Raw genomic sequence first — 21,432 nt, 5'->3', positions numbered from 1 at the left:
TCCCAGGGCTCGGGGAGCAGGAACAGAGGTTCCTGGAAGGCTGAGGGTAGGCGGGTGTGAAGCGGCTTGAGGAGGCAGTGTTTGCAGAGCTTGGTGCCTCACTGAGAGGAGGGCCAGGGCGGAGGAGAAGAATCCCAGTGGCACAGCCCCCTCTGCCAACTTTTAGGACTCCATTCCATGCCTGGGGGCTTTAGGCCCATGGGAGAGGCTCATCCTGTTCGCCTCCCAGTTCTTGAACCTCTCCAGCTCTGGTTCCTCTACACCCAGCTGCCCCCTAGACCCTGAAGGACTTGGGTGGCCCCTCCCCAGCACTCAGTGGATGCTACCATCCCTGGAACCAATCAATCCATGGATCTTCCTGTCCCCATGCTAGTCACATTCGTGCTTTAACCTCCACCACATTTGGACGTTGGAGCTTTTCTCATCCCCATTTTGCAGATGCAGACCGAGGCTTCGGGAGGTGAAGCTGGTGGATGGGGGGCCAGGATTCTAGCTCAAGCTCATGGGCTCCAGAACGCCTGCTCCCAGCCACGGCACTCGCACCTTTGTGGCAGCAGAAGTCTGTTCTATAGCTCACTTTGGGCTGGTTCTTTGTATGTGGGTTTACTCAAGGCTTGAAGGCTAATGGCCGACGCCCTGGTCTTGACAATAATCTAATGGAACAAACATTAACAAAGCCCCTGTACCGGAAGGCAGTACTTCCTCCAGACGTGCGCAGACGGCGCCCTACCCGGGTAGCCCGTGGGAGCTCGGCTGAGCCAGCATAGGTGAACCTCACAGAGCGAGCACTGGACAGAGCTGAGGGACCCGGCGCCATGAGCAGTGAGACAGGACCCCGGCGCCATGAGTAGTGAGACTCAAAGGGAGAGGACAGGATGAAGAGGTGGGGCCCCCAGGATCTGTGCATCACCTTGCAGGCAGGAGGGAGCCACTGGAGGACTCTGAGCAGCCAGGTGACATGATTAGCTCTGTGTTCTAGGAAAATTGGTTTGGCAATAGTGAGGAAACAAAGTCCAGGGGGTGCAGAAGATGCAGCAGGGAGGAGCGCAGACCCAGGTGGCCTGGAGTGGAGGCCCTGAGGACTTGGTCATGGCTGGGAGGAGCGCAGACCCAGGCGGCCTGGAGTGGACGCCCTGAGGACTTGGTCATGGCTGGACAAGCAGCAGCTGGGAAAGGGAAGAATCCAGCAACTCTTTATCCCCTAGGACTGCAAGCCTGGCAAGGCTGCCCCTGGGCCTATGGTGGATGCAGATAGGTGGACTGCAACCTATAGAGAGGCGGTCATTTCTACATTAGAGGGAGAGAAGGGAGAGAGAAGTGTCTTCTATTCTTTTGTTATAAAATAGGACAAACCCCCTCCCCAACACACACACACGCACACACACACACACAATATCACCATGCTTCCATTGCATTCTGAGATAAAGGCTCCGAAGCTGCGATTCTCCCTGGGGTTATTAGCATAGACCTGTGTGTGTCTGGTTTACGAGGGCCACCTGGGAACCCTAGGACTCCCATCCTCCCTGCCCAGGTCACCCCTGCCCAAGCCTCCTCCATTCACGTCCCCCCATGTCAACCCAGGTCATCCTGAGAGGGTCTGTGGGAGCAGGCATCAGGTCACAAAGGCAGGGATGCTCTCCCCGTCTGAGCAGCAAAGCCTGAGAAGTCCCCAGCACAAGGGAGCTGCTGCTCAGTGCTGCTCAGTGCTGCTCAGTGCTCCTCAGTGCTGCTCAGTGCTCCCCGGTGCTGCTCAGTGCTGCTCGGTGCTGCTCGGTGCTCCTCGGTGCTGTTCGGTGCTCCTCGGTGCTGCTCGGTGCTCCTCGGTGCTCCTCGGTGCTGCTCGGTGCTCCTCGGTGCTGCTCGGTGCTGCTCGGTGCTCCTCGGTGCTGTTCGGTGCTGCTCAGTGCTCCTCGGTGCTGCTCGGTGCTGCTCAGTGCCACAGGGGGCAGAGCAGAGCAGAGCAGAAACCCTGGCCGCAGGTGGTGGTGGAAAGGGGAGTCATGGCTGGTCTCTTAGTTCCTGGAAAGAGGAGGCAAGGCCTGGGCGCCTGCCCAGAACTAAAAGCTTTGGAGATTTGTAGCAGCAGGGGGACCAGCCCCCACAACAGGAAGTTCTGTTGTTTTAAAACAAAACAAAACAAAAAAACAGCTTTATTGAGGCATAATTTACAGAACCATAAAATTCATCCATTTTAAGTAAACAATTCAATGACTTTTAGTAAATTGACAGCACCATGCAACCACTGCCACAATGCAGTTATAGAACATTTCTTTCTCCCCACAAAATCCCCTTGTCCTCCTCTGAAGTCCATCCCTACTCCCAGCCCAAGCTACCATGAATCTGCTTTCTGCCTGTACACATTTGCCTTTTTTTTTTTTTTTTTTGAGACAGAGTCTCACTGTGTTGCCCAGGCTCCAGGCTGGAGTGCAATGGCACGTACTCAGCTCAGTGCAACCTCTGCCTCCCAGGTTCAAGCAATTCTCCTGCCTCAGCCTCCTGAGCAGCTGGGATTACAGGCTCCTGCCACTGCACCCAGCTAATTTTTCTATTTTAGTAGAGATGGAGTTTCACCATGTTGGCCAGGCTAGTCTTGAACTCCTGACCTCAGGTGATCTGCCCACCTCAGCCTCTCAAAGTGCTGGGATTCCAAGCCTTTTTGACTTTTCATATAAATGGATTCATACAATCAGTTAGCATAATGTTTTTGAGTCCATGTTGTAGCACGTGTCAGTACTTCATTCCTTTTTATGGCTGAGTAATATTCCATTTTATATGATGGGCTGCATGTTGTTTATCCGTTCACCAGTTGGCCATTTGTGTGCTGTCAATTTTTTTTTTTCATAGAGATGGGGTTTTATTGCCTAGGCTGGTCTCAAATGCCTGGCCTCAAGTGATCCTCCCGCCTTGGACTCCCAAAGCACTGGGATTACAGACATGAGCCACCGTGTCTGGCCTGCCCATCTTTTTACTGGATTTTCTGTCTTCTTTTTGAGTTGTAAGAGTTGCGTAGTGGCTCATGCCTATAATCCCAGCACTTTGAAAAGCCAAGGCGGGTGGATCATGAGGTCAGGAGACCAAGACCATCCTGGCTAACACGGTGAAACCCCATCTCTACTAAAAATACAAAAAATTAGCCGGGCATGGTAGCACGTGCCTATAGTCCCAGCTACTCGGGGGACTGAGCCAGGAGAATTGCTTGAACCCAGAAGGCGGAGCTTGCAGTGAGCCGAGATGGTGCCACTGCACTCCAGCCTGTGTGACACTCTCAAAAAAAAAAAAAAAAAAAAAAAGAGTTCTTTACATATTCTAGTTACAAGTCCTTTATCTGATACATGCTTCACGAATATTTTCTCCCAGTCTGTGGTCCTTTTCTTAAACATGTAACTTTTGAAGGGTAGGAGTTTCTAATCCTAATGAAGTCCAATTGATCAGCTTCAGCTTTTTCTTTTGTGGATCCTACTTTTGATGTTATGTGTGAGAAATCTTGGCCTAACACAAGCTCATAAAGCTTTTCTGTTTTCTTCTAGAAGCGTTATAGTTTGAGCTAAGTTAAGCACTTAGATTTTATTATCCACTTTGAGTTCATTTTTTTACATGATGCGAAGGGTCAGCATCATTCTTTTGCATGTGAATATCCTGTTGTCCCAACACCACCTGCTGAAGAAACTATCCCTTCCCCCTCACTGGATTTGCCTCCATCTACAGTCAGTTGACCATAAACGTGAAGGTTAGTTTCTGAACTCCCAGTTCTGTTCCATTGATCTATTGATATATACACCAATACCAAACTGCCTTAAGTCGTATGGCTTTATAGTTTTGAAACTGGGAAGGCAAGCCTTCTAACTTTGTTCTTTCCCAAAATTGTTTTTGACTACTCTGAGTCCTTTGCATTTCCACATAAATTTTAGGATCGGCTCACTGTTTTCTCAAAAAAAAAAAAAAAAGTCACCTGGAATTTTCATAGGGATTATGTGGAATATATAGATTAATTTGGGAAAAATTACCATCTTTACAATATTGAGTCTTCTGATTCATGAACATGGAATGTCATTCCATTTATTTTTATCTTTTTAACTTTCAGCAATGTTTTATCTTTTTCAGCATACAAGTCTTGCATTCCTTTGTTATTTCTAAACATTTTATTCGTTGGGTGTTAGTGTGAATGGAATCTTCTTAACTTCATTTTTGGGTGTTTTGTTGCTAGCATGTAGACATATAATTGACTTTTATATGTTGATCTTGTATCTTGTGACCTTGTAGGACAGTCTCTTGGTGAGTTAGGAGCTACCTATAGTGCCAACCAAGAGAACCACAGACTGGTCAAGAGCTGGAGTTATATACCTGCCTCCTACCTGTTGCAGGACCTCCCTTTCAGCCCACTCAGCCTCAGCAGTTCCAAGGACAAAGGTCTCTTCACTTCAGGGAGTGCCTAACAATTGTGCAGCCCCACTAGAAAGCTTCCCCAAACCAAAGGACCACTCTGCCCGCTGCCCTGGGGCCTGGCAGACAACTCCACTCCCCGTTCTCGAGACAAGGCCACCTCTGCCTGCCCGCTTCAATGAGGCCCCAGAACTGGGGACCAGGCAGCCCTCTCTAGCCTGGTCTGTCACCTGAGCGCCACGGTCCCACTGCAGCCTGGCACAGCACTGCTTTCTCAGGGGCCACAGAACACCTTTGTCCCCGTAATGTGTTTTTAGGTCAAAGTGAAGAGGTTTGAGGGATAGGGGTTTTGTAAGTGTTGTGTATCTACTAATCCCTGGGACTCTTGGCCGCTCCCGTACAAGGCAGGGAGTGGAGATCAATGGCTGGCCTTCTGGACTTTGGCTGTCCTGAGCTCAGAGCTGCAGTGAGTTCTTCTCTGTCAGTGCACAGCTTCATTTGGAGGACCCTTCAGGCACAGTCCTCAGAGATGGGACCGTTTCCACTGGTGGTATGCAATCAATTTTAGGAGACACAGGGGCCATCTACTCACAGTGAGGAAATTACTGTTTTAAAATATCTTGCTCTCTCTCCAGTTATGACAAAGAAAAAGTCTCTGTTCGTGCTGGTACGTGCTTTGTACCCTCTTTAACCCTTGGTAATCCCCCAGGCCTTGGGGAAATGGCATAATTTCGTTACCTTTTATTTTTCCTTGTATATTACTTATGGCAAGTAATACTGGCTTTCCATTTACAGTAGTATTATATAAAGCTGCCTTTCAAAATAAAGTGCTCATGGCCCCCCAGCCCTGAAAAAACAATAAAAATAGGAAACAGATTAAAGAAAAAGATAATGTAAGTAAAAGCTTTTGAACTGATGAGGAAAAACGGCCACTGCCTCAGAGTAGCCCTGAACAGATGCAGCCGGGGTGCAGGTGATATGGGATGTGTGAGATCGGGGTACACTGGGCAGTGCCCAGGGCAGCAGGGCCCCTGCAGAGGCGGCTTCCTGGTCCACCCCGAGCTTTTCCAGGATCCAGCCACTAGGCCACGGCAGCTCACCCAGTGCTTGCCTCCTCCTGCAGGTGCGGCGGGCTGGGGCTGGTGCTGGCCAGCGCGGGCTTCGGCATGCTGACGGCACCCATCATCGAGCTGCACAACCAGAAAGGCTACTTCCTGCACCACATCATCTTTGCCTGCTGCACGCTCATCTGCATCATCTGCATCCTCCTGCTGCCCGAGAGCAGGGACCAGAACCTGCCCGAGAACATTTCCAACGGGGAGCACTACACGCGCCAGCCGCTGCTGCCGCACAAGAAGGGGGAGCAGCCACTGCTGCTCACCAACGCCGAGCTCAAGGACTACTCGGGCCTCCACGATGCCGCAGCCTCGGGTGACACACTGCCCGAGGGTGCCACGGCCAATGGCATGAAGGCCATGTAGCCTGGCCCGCAGAACCCGGGGCTCAAGGGTTTGGGGCCGCTCGGGCACAGGTTTACAGACCAGGGACCGAATGCATGGCCCGGAGGGGGAAAGCTGCCCCACCCAAGCCGAGCCTCTCAAGGGTGTGGGGAAATCCTGTCTTTCCAAAAGTCCAAGGAGCACAGGTCGGAGGAGACGAACTCTTTGGAAATAACCCTTCCAAGACTTTCTTTTCTGCCATTAAATGTTTGTATTTATTTTGGTCATTTTTACGAGAAGCACTTTATTCCCTCCCCCTCACTGATCACAAATGGAATCACCTCTTTCGGCAGCAAGATTCAGTCACTCTGGGAAGATGCCGCAGTGACCATGGTCGTGGCCGGTTCCTCTCGGGAGACGGGACACGGCTCCTCGCAACACCCAGGAGCCCCCCAGGCTGCCTGCCTGTGTGCAGAGGCAGGACACGACCGCGGAGCGTTTCCAGAACTGCATTTTAGACAGAGTGAAATGTACATGAATTTGGCTTTTGCTAGAGAGTCTGTGTATGGTTTTTTAAGGTCCTTTTTCCCTTTCTGTTTGCAAGGTAAGAGCTTCTATTCCGTGTGCAGGGAAAGCAGCTCACAGACGCCATTAAAACCAGCTTCATCTTTCCTTCAGGATCATCCTTTTGTACTTGATGCTGGACGCTCTTGGAGAAAAAGCTTAAATATTTCACCAGAAATCTTAATTGAGCAGCAGTAATATCGCCACAGCTTTGTGAGTACACAGCTAACAAATGCGTCGAGGCCTGAGATGTGCTCGTTTTTATTCCTCCTCTCCCAGATTGGCTCCAGCAGAAAAGCCCCCCGTGCACAGCCAGCTCTTGTGCCAGCACTACTTGAAAACATGGCCACTTTCTAAGCTACAAACAATGAGAAAATAACTCGAAAAGATGGCAGAGGCAAATCCACAGCAGGGGGGACTGCCCTCCACACGCGCCCGTCACCCACACCTCGAGCACACACCAGGAAGATCACCAGCTTGGACGGCCGTCACCTCAGACATCACTGCAGGAAGCACCCGCAGGAGCTGGGCCCCCCACGCCTGCCTTCCTGGGCCAGCTTCCTGCTTGTAGTCACTCGCTTAGCGCAGAGGCGGGGCTTCCGGCAGGAAGCGGAGATTCCTCATAGGTGAGTCCAAATGACCTCCAGCCTCTCGAAGGCATCAAGACAAATTGAAAGAAAGCAATAACTCACCAAAGCTCAACGCTGCCCCTGCCCCGACTTCCAAGGGTTTCTTCGTGTTCCTCGTTTCACCCCAGAAAGTAAAGGTTTCCTCTTGGCATTTTCGGAGGAAATGTGTAGGACACCCAAGGCCACTAAGAGACAGCCTCCTTGGCAAGGGCAGGCACCACTTTGTAGCAACTTGGGCACCAGCTTTTCTGGACAGCCTGGCTTCTTACTGGGATTGTCCAACTCATCCCTTCTTGAAGCGTGTCTTTGCCATGGACTATGTCCTTCCAGGGAAATCGTGGTCTCGGGCCTGGGTGAGGCAATAAGTGACTTCCAACCGACATTGCTAGAATTCACAGGGCAGAAAAGGGGTTGACCTTCTCCCCTTCCAGCTTTCCACCCGGCCTGCTGTTTGCTGTCTCCGCCCGTGTCTCCTCCACATGCGGTCCACACATCAGTAGGAGCCTGGTGATGTGTGAAGACACAGCAAGGGGCAAGCAGACTCATGGGCCACGTGTTTCCAGTGGCTGGACCACGCCGACACCTGGGATCTTGAGGTACCCGGGAAGGGAGGCTGTCTGGCTGGCCTCTCCCCACCTCCACTTGCAACACGTCCAGCTCATCCTCATCTTCCCTCTTTTTTAAAGTCACGTTTCCATGTTTCAACATTAGTTTGCATTCACCTTTACAAAGGCCTTTCTTTAGATCTCTGCAGCCTTTGCGTGCCAAACTTGTGAAATTCCTTTTACCTTTTTTGGAGTACTTGCTACAAAGCCACCTGTCAACAAACCCCCGTTACGTACAGAATAGGACCTGTCCAGTAGCCAGGCCCGTAGGCGGTTGGGGAAGGTGGGAAGGATCCAGCAAGGCCCCTGAGCCCGCACCTGGACAGGTGTACGTCTGCACCCATCACCCCCAGCACCAGGCCACCCTGCAGTCCAGTCCACTTACTACTGTGTTGCGGAAGGATTTGCTAAGTGATGAAAGTTGCGAGCAGCCTCACGCTGGTCATGTAAACTTTTTTTTTTTTTTTTTTTTTTGGGAAATTGAAGCTGTAGAGTGCTGCCCGAAATCTCTAGGAAGGTGGTGGCAAGGGACAGTACTCACACTCTTCTGGTCATGGCCTCTGATCTCCACCTCAAATGACAATAAAAAACCGGTCCAACGAAGACAGTGCTCAGCACTTCAGGCATCAGGACTAATCCATCAGTGACTGGAAAAGAGGCTAGCGCTGAGGCCTGGGCTCCTGGGACCAGAGTCCAGCGGGTGTGAGTGAGGCTGACTTGCCGACGGCCAGCAGGTGATGTCTCTCAGCCGGCAAGGCGGTCCCACAGCTGTCCTCCCACGGCGGCCTCAGGAGGAGGCTGGGTGCCTGTTCTGTGGCAGCTTCAGCCCAGGGATATCCAGCTGTCGAGGAACACCTTTATAAAATGTTGCCAGAGCAGCAACACTTCCCGCTGAGCACAGCCCCGGGAAATCTGGTACCAAGTGAGCAAGGCGGCCGGGCCCACCAAGCCCGCCACGCGCCTGGGCCCGCCTGGCTCTGCAGGGGAGGCTGCTATGGCTGCCCACTTCCCAGCACAGTCTGTGGCGCTTGAACCCCTCAGTCCTGTTCCCTTCCTGGCTAATAGGGAGACCCTTCTCAAGCACCCACTGTTTCAACTTGACCCTCCCACCCCCTGCTCCTCCACACACCCCTGCGTCCTGCTAGCCTACCCTGTCAGCCTTTCAATAAACGTGATGCACAAACGTGGACACCTGAGATGGAGCTGAACATTTCTTCACTTTGTTCTTTTCCTGAAGTCAAACTCTTATCAAATACTCTAATTATTACCACCCAAGAGAAACAGGGAAAAGGTTTCAATGCTTTTGTTTACTGAGAGTAAGAGCACCTGCATCTGGAAGACGGGCTGGTAAGTTGGTTTGGCTACAGAACAGAAAGAAAACAAAAACGAACCTCGTAGGGGAAGTTTGCACTCAGACACCACCACTTCCTAGAGCCAAATGAGTGATCCCGAACTGGAAGTGCCATAAGCGGGCCTGCGACATCACACCGCCGGGCCCCAGGTATCGCATGTCCTCTTGTCTAGAAGGCACCACCTCACTTTCATGTACCGTGTGTTTTGGAAAATCAGTATGGCGTGTCATGTCTAGTGGCGAACACTTCCCTCCCTCTGTCCTTGAGGTTGTGATATAAAACCCGTGTTTCTGTACGTGTGGGTGGGGCTTCTCTGACGGTGCTCGTTCATAGCACAAGCTTACACTGAGTTCTGAACTCGTTCACAGCTGCGTGTCTGCATGGTGTCGCATCTGTTGTACCTTTGGGGAAAATTTGTATGTAAATGTACAGAAATAAAAATGTTGCCCCATTCACAGATTTCCTCTGGAATGTCTTCCCTACCTCACCTGATGGTATCCAACAAAGGGCATTTCACTACCATTAACGATGAGTAATAAAATCCTCTGTGTTCATTCAGACCTCCCTGCGTCACTACTTTTCATGCCTCTGTAAGCTGTGTCTTCACTCGCCCCGAGGTGGGTGGAGGGAGGCCTGTCACTCCGCTTCGGGTCCTGGTCTTAAAGGTCGTCAGAGGCAGAGGCTGGATGAAACACAAACTGTTTACCAAGTGCCACTCTCAGACCACCTGGGAGATGAGGGCCATCAGTAAAATTAAGAGGAATTTTTTCCCCTTGTTCGTTTATGTTCTGCTGATCCGTGGCCTGAAGGTTCCTAGAGACGTCAAGCAATGAGTATCTTACACTGTGATTCTGTGAGGAAAGACTGGTAACCCAAAACTCTCTTCTCTAATGTAGTATTTTTTAATGAAAATGACAATATTTCTTTAATAAAGTATTTATACCAAACTCTTCTCTCCATAGCCCTGATTTTGTGTCACTCACTATTATATTCCTAGAGGTGTCCACTCAGCTTTGCAAGCTGTGATGAGGCTGGCCGGGGCCTTGAGGTTAGCACGGAAAGTCTGCAAAGGAGGGAAGCGCCTGGAACCACAGACTCACTCCTCTGACGCGCCTTTCCGTCCTGGCCAGGGTCACCACCTTCACTTGCCTGCTGCCGGCTCAATGCAAGACTTTTGCCTCTGGATGAACAAAAAGGGTTCCGATGGACCCCAAAGGTTAGAAAGTTTTTTGCCAGTGGTCCTCAATCTTGCCTGCACAGAGGCACCAGGGGAGCTTGCAATCCTGCCAAAGCCTGGGCCCCAGACCGTCTGAACCTCTGGAGAAGGCCCAACACTGCAACCCACTTCAGCGGTAGCATTAAAGATTAAAGGCTAAGGAGTACAAATGACCAAAGCAGGTACCTGAGGTACTCTGGATTTGGGATAGAAGAGAGGGGAGAAGGGAAGATGATGAAATAACAAGAGGAGCAAGAAGGACCTGAAGCCTTTGAATCCATAAAAAGGAAGGAGATAAAACCATAATTGACATCTAACTGCCATGGTACTTATAGTTTGCAAAGCATTTCTATCTACCTACTTAATCCTAACAAGAACCTATCAAGGTGGAGATTACTCCAACTTTATAAATGAGGAGACAGAGCCTAGAAGTCAGACTTCACAAGACCACAAATGTAGTAATGGGGCAATGTAGGGAGGTGCTCAAATGTAGGCCCAAGAGAGAACACAGCAAAAAAGGAGTGCCCAGAGGAAGGGTTTAGGGAGAACACAGCAAGAAGAGAAGTGCCCTGGGGTTTCACTGCAATGAGAAGGAGATAAATGCATCAATTCACAAGACAGAATTCTGAGGAATGCACACACAAACCTAAAGCATATTTACACATCACTTTAATTCTAACTGAGGATGCACATGAGACAGTCATGTCTGACTGAAACTCTTAGATTAGATTATAGCCTTCAATTCCAACAGAAATCCCATTTCGTCCCTCTATCACTCACAGCCAAATGAGGAAGTGTGTACTGTCCACTTTGCCTCTCCTTCACCAGGTGGGTCAGTATGAGCCTTTTGGCCCACACACTGCTGAGAAGGAAGCTCAAAAGATTAACCCCTTAAAAACAAAACGGGAACGCGGCCTGATGACAAACTGAAATTCAATCCATTTATTTACATGTACATTGTACATAAGTTAACAAATTCTCACTTCTGCCACTCAGCTAGAACTTTTCAGGAAAAGCCTCCATCTCTTCCTTGATCCTGTTTTCTACAAGTAATGCGAAGTTACTGTCTGTGTTCTGGAGGTTATAGCTGACAAACACCTGTTTGTTGGTCTTCCTGGCTAAAAAGAGAAAACACATTGATACAGCCACTCCTGAAACACTGCAGACCCCGTGTTCCTCACACCCACAAGCAGCTGGGAAATGCTCAGAAAGAGGATGGGGTTGTAGGAAGAGAACAAAGCTCTGATCTCCACGCCTCTCTTCAGACAGGTGCTGCAAAGGCAGACGAGTCACTCAGGCCTCTCCCAGTCTCTCCACCAGACCGGGGTTCCGAAGGGCAGGCCCCACCTCAGCAGCCTCCCTGGAACTTGTTGAGAGGCAGCTCCTGGGCCCCACCCAGCCCTCCTGACCCAGAAAGCCAGGATGTGGGGCCAGCTGTCTGTGGGAATAGCCCTGCAGGGGCCGGCACTGCTTAAGAACCTCTGCTCTGCACAGAGGCGTTTCTGGTGTTCTGATTTTTAAAAAAATTTTTTTAAAACACAAAAAATAAAGTATTTAAAATAAGGCCGGGCACGGTGGCTCAAGCCTGTAATCCCAGCACTTTGGGAGGCCGAGACGGGCGGATCACAAGGTCAGGAGATCGAGACCATCTTGGCCAACACAATGAAACCCATCTCTACTAAAAAATACAAAAAAAAAACTAGCCGGGCGAGGTGGCGGCGCCTGTAGTCCCAGCTACTCAGGAGGCTGAGGCAGGAGAATGGCGTGAACCCGGGAGGCGGAGCTTGCAGTGAGCTGAGATCTGGCCACTGCACTCCAGCCTGGGCCACAGAGCGAGACTCCGTCTCAAAAAAACAAAACAAAACAAAACAAAAAGTATTTAAAATAAAATATTAAAGTTCTCCTTCAGCACCACCCCACCCCTAACCACACACCTCCCTCCCTCCTACATTTCCATGCATTTGCATACATGTGTACACACACAAACATATTCGTGTGTGTGTGTGTGCATATACAGATAGGCATATGGACATACATGTAATTTTCTACTGAATGTAAGTTTTAGTCCCTTTCTACAGAATTGATAATAAATGGTTGAGGCGCGCACTGGATCAACCGCAAAAATCAAGTAGAGTCACATACCCGGCATCTGAAAGCCGATATCCTGAAAACAAGTGGGCAAGAAGGCTACGGCAGTTCCATGCTGCCTGCCCCACTACGGGGCCTCCTCCTTTAGCCTCACCCACACGCAGGGCCAGTGCAGAACTACTCAGCCCTGGAGAGGCACTGACCCGCCCCCACCTCAACATACGGTGACCATGTACTGAGCCTCATCACCAAAAGGCCGAAAGGTGGTGCAGTGACGCTGAGGGGCACCAGGCCACCTGCACCATTACTAAAGCCCGACTTAGAACACACGTCACAGGATCTCACCTGGGCGGCAGTTCTGTCCTTTCAGTTGCCGCTGTCTGAGCTATGGTCCCGCCAAGAACCGTGAGAGGCAGTGTGGCTCGGGGGCACAGGCACAGGCACAGGCCCCACTGAGGCCTGGACACCTCTTCCAGCTTTGTTTGTAAATTGAGAAAGGGTAGAGCCCAGGACCCCAAAGGCCTGTTTTCAGCTGTATAAGGCTGTGTGATCTTTAGGGCTGGAAGGGTCTTGGGTATTATTTAACTGACTGTCCTTACAAGGCAGCCAACGCACCTATGAGAAAGCAAGACGACGAGCACAGCCTCCGCCTGAGGACAGCTGCTGAATTGTATGGTACGTGTTTACATCTCGGGAAATCTTTTTTCTATTAAAAAAAGGAATGTGTCTGGACAAAGGCAGCTGTTCGGTTATTCCAAGAGCCGGTGTTTAAAGAACAGCTTTTACAGTACTTAGCAGAGAGCCTGCCACCAGCGTGCTGGGTGCAGGGTGCCCCCGAGGCAGACAGCTGTGCCCAGTTATCTGCTCAACCCTGTGGGGGGTGAGGAAGCCTCTTACGCTTCCCCTACCACGAGGGACCAAACTCACCCTTTCCTAGCTGCGTTAGGCAGGCTGGGACCACTCGTGTAGAGGCTGATATGAAGGCAGGCAGTGTGGTAAGAAGCTGGGGCTCACCAAGGCTGGCCAGGAGGAGCCCAGAAGTCACACCCTCTCCGAGGGGCAGGAACGTCCCCTTTACCCCAAGGAGGCCCCCTGGGATTCCAACTGCAGCGATAGGACTTCCGGGGAACAAAGCTGTGTCTGGAGGCACTGTCGCCCTCAGACCCAAGCTGTGCCCTCCAGAGCCATAGGAGGTTGGGTCCCCATGGCCACACCAACTCCTGCTAAGCTTCCAGAGCTACTGAGAACCCCCAGGCCTTCTCTTTCCCTACTTGCTTTCATCTCTCATGTAAGATACTGATTCAGGACACCTCTCCCTTTTCATTGTAGTGCATTAATAGTGCACTTTCAACTTTAGGGCCCAGACCCAGGCTGGAGACAACTCGCACAGCACAGGACTTTGCTGGAAAACCCCTTCTTGGTCTGAGCTCTGCAGCACCAGTCCCTTCAGTGATGCTGGAAGCCACAGCACACCCTTGACTTGTCAAGATACTGAGAACCCCTCTTTTTTGGCATATAGATACTAGGCCTCCATCTCATAGATATTCTGGAGCCGAATTTACCTTATTGATATAGAAGTTATTCACGGCCTGCAAGACACGCTCACATCACGTTCTCTATTGGAGTGTACCTTGGCAATCCCACCCAGCTTTCTGTCTGTATAAATATGAATACCTTCCTGAGCCTTCTCCCGCCAAGCACGGGCACACAGTAACTGTTCCACGTAAGTGTGCCACCCCTTACACAGTCACAAACGCAAAGTGACACAGAGACACAAAAGGGGGCTTTTACCTTCATGTGGCTCAGAAAAAAAGATGTAAACACAAAGAGGGAAGGATGGCAAGTGGGAAATCAGGGCGAAAGCTAAGCAGGAATTCTATCTTCTTTGCAACTTTTCCGAAAATTGTAAATTACTTCCTAGTTAAAAATTACCAAAGTAACTTACCAGTCAGGTCTCTACCTCCAAGGGAGAGAAAAAGAATCCTGCGAGTTCCTGAAACGCTGACCTGTGCCCTCCCTGACCTCTGTCCTATCCACACACTGCCATGGGCCTGCTGGTGACACTCCACCCTGCCCTGCCTTCCCCCTGGGCCATGTGCCACGCTGTTCGTGTGCATTTGCCTCAGTGTGACTGACCCAGAGGTTCCTGCTTGTCAGGGACCAGGTCCTTCTCTGCCTGAGACACAGAGAGGCTCCGTGACTAACTCCAGAGCTGAAGCAGCTGGGCCTGCTGGAGAACGCCTGACAGGCATCCTGTGCACACCGGCCACAGGCACTGGGGCTGGGGCTGGGGATCATAGAGCACATGGACTCCTTACCTGGCCCACAGGAAATATGTGTTGGGGTGTGGGAGGTGTGGAGCCTTCAACCTCATGACCTTTGCTTAATCCCCACTCTACGCCACACTCACAGGCCAGGCCAGTCTTCCCTCTGAGCCCTGAAGAGCATCACACTGTGAGTGAAGGACAGTCCTTCCTGCACAGAGGTGACACCTGCTCTACCAGCTGCACTGACTCCTCCAAAGGCCCAGGAGGCTACCTGGAGCCACTGCCCACAGGGGCTGTAGGCACTTCTCACTCTCTTCTCCCAGAAGGAGGTGATGCACTTACAGAAGGGAACTAAATCAGCTCATGGACTCAAGGACACAACCAAGGACAAGGTGGGAGTCCTTTGGGAACAGGCCGGCCCTGGGACGGTGGTGGTGACAGGCAAGCATGGACGTGCCCTTTAAAGAAGACCCAACGTGCAAAGGTCTGTGCTTCCCAGCAGCAATGAGGTGACGGTTCTTAGCATAAAGATTCTTTACTTCCAAAGGGACTTGCTTCATGCTTCCATTAAAGAGTGGGGCTCCCGCCTGGCTGGCCATGCAGCACCAGCTGTGGGTACGTACCTAGGCGCTGGGCAAGGCCAGTAGAGGTCGTGTCGGAAGTGTCTCCGAGGAGGGAGGTAGACACGGGGATGGAGTCCTAAAAGAAAAGCAAAGGGCGCACTGCAGTTCTCCACCCACCGCAGGCCAGCCACACTTCTGGCTGAGGGGCTTCTGATCCTTCACGAGGATGGCAGTGGCAGGGTCTGAGAGGACAGACACAGGTGCCGAGGGAAAGAGGGGGTGGCATTCATCAACAACCAAGTAGGTGGACCCCATGTCACATATGAGGTCGGTAGAGCTGGGAAAGATGAAGTTGGAACCACAGTCCTGTTAATAAGTTCTAGGACCAGTTTCACACGAAGGCTCGTTTTAGTGTCTGAAACTCCAAAGCATGCTGAAAGGCAACATGACAACCAAAAGGGAAGCAAACAAGATCATGAAGGCCACAGCAAGAAGAAAGTGACTCACAGTCTGGGCACCTGTGCCCCAGTGCCTCGGGCCCCACAGCAGCTGGCTCAGAGGCAGGATGCCTAATCTCCCCATCTCAGCCTGTGAGGCGGCGTGCTGCTCCAGCCCCTGCGGGCTCCTCGGGGCCGGCGAGTGCCCTGTGACTTTGAGAAAGGGCACCAGCCACCAGCATCCAAACAGGGAACATAACAACGTCTGAACACGCTTGGCCAACCTCATTTCGGACAAGAAGCAATAAGGTGAAACAAGCAGTACAAATGATGCTGAGATCAACAAATGGGCCCTTCGCAGATGTGGAGTAACCTGCTCCCGACGACTTGGGGGGTAAAATCTCACCATGAAAAGTGTCTAGCCAGTCCCGTAATCCCAGCACTTTGGGAGCCTGTGGCGGGAGGACTGCTTGAGACCAGGAGTTGGAGACTCACCTGGGCAATGAAGTGAGACCCTGTCTCTACATCTTTATTCAAAAGAAAAAAAAAAAAAAGTAAAATAAAGTTAAAAGGTCTAGCTTAAAAGAAAAAAAAAAATTTATTGGTAATATGGCCAAATTGCTTTTATCAAAATAGCAGATTTCTAGGAGAAGCAGCCTGGCTACAGAGGTCTGAGAATCTTGGGAAGTGGCAAGATTTACAGAGGTACAGAGACTTTGGGGTTTGATCCCCCTGTCACCCCAACTGTCCTAGCGGGGACAAGTGAACTGAACAAACAGCCACTACGTGCCGGACAGTATGGCAGGGCACAGAGCACAGGCGCTGCTCATCTCCTAAAGGTTCAAAGCCACTTCCACAAAAGACAGTAAAGGGCAAGAGATCAAAAAACATAGGAGAAGAATGAAAGCATTTACTGTATGCTTTTCATTAAAAACGATACAAAAATATGATCTTAATGAGCCTGCTGTTTACAGATTCCTCAAGTTCAACATTTAGCTGCATGGTAACAGTATTTACAGTTAAACCTTCTAGAAAACAGAAAATCTACCTTACCTAGGGTGGCCTTTTTCTACCAAAAGTAAAACGTAAAGCCCCATTGTGTTACTCCTAAGAGTTCATAACTTCCAAAACCACACTAGGACTGTGGTCTCCCAGCAGATGCATGCCCAGAGAGTTTTCCTGCAGCTGAAGCACCACCTTCCACTCCTAGAAGCCAGTTGGGGGGTCCAAGAATCCCCGAGCAGGCAGGAGCCCAGGTCCCAGGCCAGCTTCCCTCAAGCTGGTAGGACTTAGTATCACTAGCCCTGCAGCCTCTCTGGGCACCAAAAATCCCTGCTCAACCCAAGGTCGGCCAGCTCAGGGTGCATGGTGTCTGTTCTCTACAGTCTTACACGTGGGAGTTTAGGGAAGCGGGAGGGAGGAGACCTCACAGACTGGTGCCATTCTCCACGCGTGGGCTGGCAAAACTCCTGACAGGGCCAGACAATAACTAGTTCAGGCTTTAGGGGTTACCAAGTCTCTATTACAACCGCTCAGCCCTGCCACCAAAGTACAAGAGCTCCACAGACTCTACCTGCGTGGATGGGAGATGGAGGGCCAGCCCACGGGTCACAGGAACCTTGGGCTTCCTGCCTTAAGCGATGGCCTGCACCTCTTTTCCCCGGCTGGCTCAGCCCTCTGCCCCTGTAAGGAACATCCAGGCACACTGTGGCCAGGGAGTGGGACTGGACTTCTGACAGGCCAGGTCACTCAATCGGTCCCCTGTTCCTTCTCCTGCCTGGCCTTGCTGGAGGCGCACTTTCCAGATGAGAAAGCACACCCCACTGGGAGCTGTGACCACCATGGGACGGGTGACCAAAGCCACCCCCAGGAGGAGCCTACTTCTTCCACACTCACTAGCCCAAACCAGCACTGCACAAAGGGGCACAAGGCAGTGACACCAGAGCTGACCAGTGCCCAAAGCCTTGCCCACTATGACCAAAGCCTTGGGATCAGGAAAGAATGCGAGGTGGCACAGAGCACACACAGCCCCACCCATCACCCCTGGTCCCCCAGGCCTCTTCTGCTGCCGCCTGCTCAAAGGCCCACTGCCAGGCCCCTCCAGAAAAGAAAAAATAAAAAAGGAAACACCGAGGAAAAGAAAAGCAAGAAAGGAATCCAGATGCCATCCCCTTCCTGAGGTCTTTCCGGGTGCTGTTGTGCACAACGAAAGGGCTCGCCCAGGACTTCCCGCCCCCAGCACCCTCAGTCATCACTGCCTCACTGGCTTCAGAAGAGTCTCGCCGAGGGGGCCTCACTCATTCATTCCACAGGGACTTAGAGAGTGGTGCATCAGGAGCTAGAGATACACACGCTCACCCTGGGCAAGCAGACCAACCTCACCGTGAAACACTCAACGGCTGAGAGAGGGAGCTAACGCGGCTGGGAGACCAGCAGTGCCAAGCTGGAGGACAGGGAGGAGCCCTAAGAGGCAACAGAGCCTGAAGGTCACTGGAGTCCTTGGGTGCTCTGAGTTCACCTCGTGAAAGGTTTTGAGCAGAGAAATGAAAATATCCAACTTAAGTCTTAAAACTATCATTCTGTTGCGCTGGTTACAAGGCAGTGTTGTGGCTTGAATTGTGTCCCCGCAAAAAATACGTTGAAGTCCTAACCTCTGGGTACCTGTGAATGTGACCTTGTTTGGAAACAGGGCCTCTGCAGATGTAATTAAGATGTAATTTAGGCCGGGCACGGCGGATCACGCCTATAATCCCAGCACTTTAGGATAAAGATTAGCATAAAGATTCTTTACTTCCAGAGGGACTTGCTTCCCTTTGGGAGGCAGAGGCGGGCAGATCATGAGGTCAGAAGTTCGAGATCAGCCTGGCCAACATAATGAAACCTCAGCTCTACTAAAAATACAAAAATTAACCCGGCGTAATGGCTCGCACCCGTAATCCCAGCTACTCAGGAGGCTGAGGCAGAACTGCTTGAACCCAGGAGGCAGAGGTTGCAGTGAGCCCAGACCACGCCATTGCACTCCAGCCTGGACGACAGAGCAAGCCTTCCTCTCAAAAAAAAAAAAAGATGTAATTTAAGACAAGGTTATACTGGAGTAGGGTGGGCCCTTAATCCAACATTACTGATGTCCTTATGAGAAAAGAGTCGGGCTCACTTTGGGAGACTGAGGAAGGAGGATCATCACTTGAGGCCAGGAGTTCAAGAACAGCCTGGGCAAAATAGTGAGACCCTCATCTCTACAAAAAAGACAATTAGCCAGGTACGGTGGCACATGTCTAATCCTAGCTACTCGGGAGGCTGAGGAAGGAGGATCACTTGAGCCCAGGAGTTTGAGGTGACAGCTCTAAGAATGCCACTGTACCCCAGCCTGGGTGACAGAGAGAGACTTTGTCTACAGAACTTTGAGAATAAACCTCTGTTGTTTTAAGCCACGCGGTCTGCGGCACTTTCTTACAGCAGCCTCAGGAAACCAGGGGAAACCAGGCGGCGACGCGCAAAGCCGGAAAGGCGGGAGAGGAGGGGAAATGGTTAATGTCCCAGGCTTGGCCCAGCGTGGCAGGGTGAAGGAGGTGAGGGCGGCTTGGGTTTTGTCTGCTTTGACTGGCGGCAGTGCCTAGGGACTCAACGCGTGGAGTGCTGAGAAAGAGGAGTGTGAAGAAACAGGAATCCAAGACGACTGCGAGGCTCAGAGCGCACAGCCAGGAGGATGCAGCTGCCATCCCAGCGCCGGGCAGGCGGAGGAGGGGGCAGGCTTGGGAAGAGGGCCTGATGTGTGCCCTAAGAGTGCCTAGTGCGAAATGCCTGAGACGGCAGGTGGAGACGCAGGAGTCCCCAGAATATGATCAGTGTGCTCAAAATCCATACGGCACGAGAGCTACGAGGTAGACGCGTCCCCCAGCGCGCGTGTGGCGAGGAGGGGCCCAGGACATTCCGACCTACAGAGACCAGGGCGGGACGCAGCTGCGGGCGGCGGGGCAGGGAGAGGGGCTCGGAGCCCGCGCGCAGCTCCCTGGGTGGTGCAGGCCCGGGCGCCCGCGGGTTCCCTAAGACACCCCGCGGGAGGGCTTCGGGGGAGTCGGGCGCCCTGTGGACCCAAGAGAGGCCTGGGGGGCGGCAGCTCGCGCAGGCCCCGCGCCCCGGCCCCGCCCCGCCGCCCGCACCCGCGGCCGCCCGGCACTCACGTAGCGGCTGCACATGGCCACGGCCAGGTTGCGCAGGTGCGGCGTGGCCCCCACCCACAGGAACAGCGAGTCCGTCAGCCGCATGACGTGGAAGTGGACCAGCTGCTCCCACAGCCTGGCGCTGAAGTTGTGCAGGGAGACGTCCCCGCCGGCGGCGGCAACCAGCCCCTCCATGCCGCCCCACGGCTCCCGGCGCTGCACCCGGGTCCTAGCCGCTGCCGGCCCAGCCAGACCCGACGGAGCGAGCACCGAGACACCGAGCGCGCTTTCGCTTTCGGCCCCGGAGGGGCGGGGGGGGGGGGGTGGTCGGGGAGGGGGGGGGGAGGGGGCGTGGTCGGGGCGGGGCGATCCGGGCTAGGGTTAGGGGCGTGGTCGAGGCGGGGCGGCTGCCGGCCCTGGACGGAGTAGCGGTCCCGGGCGGTCCTGCCGGCGTCTCCCGCGCTGCAGCACCTCTCTAGACTGGGAAAACCCACTTTAGTCGCAGAGTCCGACAGTGACCTCTAGGAGCCCACGGGCGCCCGGCAGAACTCGCCCTCGCTTTGTTTCCTCCCACACCCTAATTATTATTGACGTGGGGCATTCAAGGGCTGAAGCCAGCCGCGCGGTCCTCCCAGGCCGTGACACTTCGCCCGACAGACTTTCACTTTTAATTAGTTCTTTAAGCACTCTGAAAACGGCCACCTTCCGTCCCACCTCCTCCTCCTGGCAGCCCTTTAACTCCAGGGAGGCTTCGACTGCACCTAGCCCTAATTAAGAATGGCAACGGTATTGGGAGAAAGCCTTTAGAAAGGAAAATTGTGTCAACTAAGTTGGCAGGAGGATGAGCAGGCACCCTTTTGGACGCCGAGCCCCGAGCTGCAGTCATGTACATGGCCTCGGGCTACCCCTTTAACCTCGCTGAGACTCAGTTTCCTCATCTGCAAAATGCAAATAAGAACAGGAGCCTTTCCGAGACGTGGAAAGGATGGCAAGAGAGTTTCATGGGAAGCACCATGAATCATCCCATTGTCATACCTGTGGAGAGACCCTCGGTAACGAAGGCTTCAATGGGTTAAGAGAGAAGGTGGTAAAAGAAAACAGCCCATTTTGTCAGATTCTGTTACAACTGACTTTAGGGATTTAACTTGGAACTATCAAAGGTCTGCTTTATAAACCTCTAATAGATCTAATTGAAATTTAAAAGGACATTTTCCATAGTTTCGTTCTATTTGCTAATTATCAATGATTCAATAATACAGTTAATTTTCAGGTCAATATTTTAACAGCTTTATTAAAATGTGATTAACATACAATAACTGCACGCATACAAAGTGTACAAATTGAAGTCCTGACACATGTTATAACCAGTGAAATCATCATCACAATCCACAGACTGAACGCATCCAGTACCCCTCCTGCCCTCCATAATCACTCCTGCCCCCAACCACTGATCTGCTTCTGGCCACATAGATTAGCCTGCATTTTCCGGAGTTTTATATCAGTGGAATCACACAGTAAGTACTGTTTTATGTCCGGCTTCTTTCCTTCATCATAATTATCATGGGTTCATCTGCGTGCGTGTCAATAGCTTGTGTCCTTGTATTGCTTAGCAGTGTCCCATTGTATGGCTATAACATGGTTGTTTATCCCTTTACATTGTGATCTGAGGGACCAAAATAGATGGCTCTTCATCAGCTAGGAGGACCCAAAGATTAAGGAAACAAAGTTACCT

At 51.9% G+C, this 21,432-nt stretch overlaps 2 protein-coding genes across 7 annotated transcripts in view; one reads left to right on the top strand and one right to left on the bottom strand.

Moving 5' to 3' along the window:
• The window catches only part of SLC22A23 (solute carrier family 22 member 23), a 203,053-nt gene extending 193,137 nt beyond the window's left edge, over nucleotides 1–9,916 (top strand). For 2 of the 4 annotated variants that reach the window (XM_031666869.1, XM_031666870.1), the window contains one exon: nucleotides 5,504–9,916. In XM_031666869.1, the coding sequence (XP_031522729.1) occupies nucleotides 5,504–5,861 (358 nt within the window). In that variant the 3' untranslated portion in view covers nucleotides 5,862–9,916. The remainder of the gene's footprint in view (nucleotides 1–5,503) is intronic. The other 2 variants (XM_031666871.1, XM_003896976.5) reach the window with 2 other exon arrangements.
• PSMG4 (proteasome assembly chaperone 4) lies at nucleotides 1,873–20,005 on the bottom strand. 3 transcript variants are annotated; one of them, XM_009204370.4, is made up of 3 exons: nucleotides 19,722–19,981; nucleotides 15,164–15,239; nucleotides 1,873–2,113 (listed from the first exon to the last, which is right to left on the bottom strand). In XM_009204370.4, the coding sequence occupies exons 1-3, from the start codon at nucleotides 19,893–19,895 to the stop codon at nucleotides 2,058–2,060; spliced, it is 306 nt and encodes a 101-aa protein (XP_009202634.1). In that variant the 5' UTR covers nucleotides 19,896–19,981; the 3' UTR covers nucleotides 1,873–2,057. The 3 variants fall into 3 exon arrangements, 2 of the variants coding, with proteins under 2 accessions (XP_009202634.1, XP_003897027.1); XM_003896978.2 differs by lacking the exon at nucleotides 1,873–2,113 and adding an exon at nucleotides 11,105–11,303 and having other exon boundaries at nucleotides 19,722–20,005; XR_645636.4 differs by lacking the exon at nucleotides 1,873–2,113 and adding an exon at nucleotides 11,113–11,303 and having other exon boundaries at nucleotides 14,592–15,239.
• Nucleotides 20,006–21,432: the final 1,427 nt, after the last annotated feature.

The sequence above is a fragment of the Papio anubis genome, chromosome 6 (genome assembly GCF_008728515.1).
Source record: "Papio anubis isolate 15944 chromosome 6, Panubis1.0, whole genome shotgun sequence".
In the NCBI taxonomy this organism is placed as follows: domain Eukaryota; kingdom Metazoa; phylum Chordata; class Mammalia; order Primates; family Cercopithecidae; genus Papio; species Papio anubis.
Note: the sequence above shows the minus strand (reverse complement) of the source record. Positions and strands in the feature narration are given on the sequence as shown.

What these genes read in the sequence shown, in the direction of transcription:
- PSMG4 (XM_003896978.2), bottom strand. Translation starts at nt 19,895, where the DNA reads ATGGAGGGGCTGGTTGCCGCCGCCGGCGGGGACGTCTCCCTGCACAAC. An exon ending in TGGCCATGTGCAGCCGCTAC is followed by an intron (nt 15,240 to 19,721) that starts GTGAGTGCCGGG and finishes CTTTTCTTTTAG; the next exon opens with GACTCCATCCCCGTGTCTAC. An exon ending in TGGCCTTGCCCAGCGCCTAG is followed by an intron (nt 11,304 to 15,163) that starts GTACGTACCCAC and finishes TTCTCTTTTTAG; the next exon opens with CCAGGAAGACCAACAAACAG.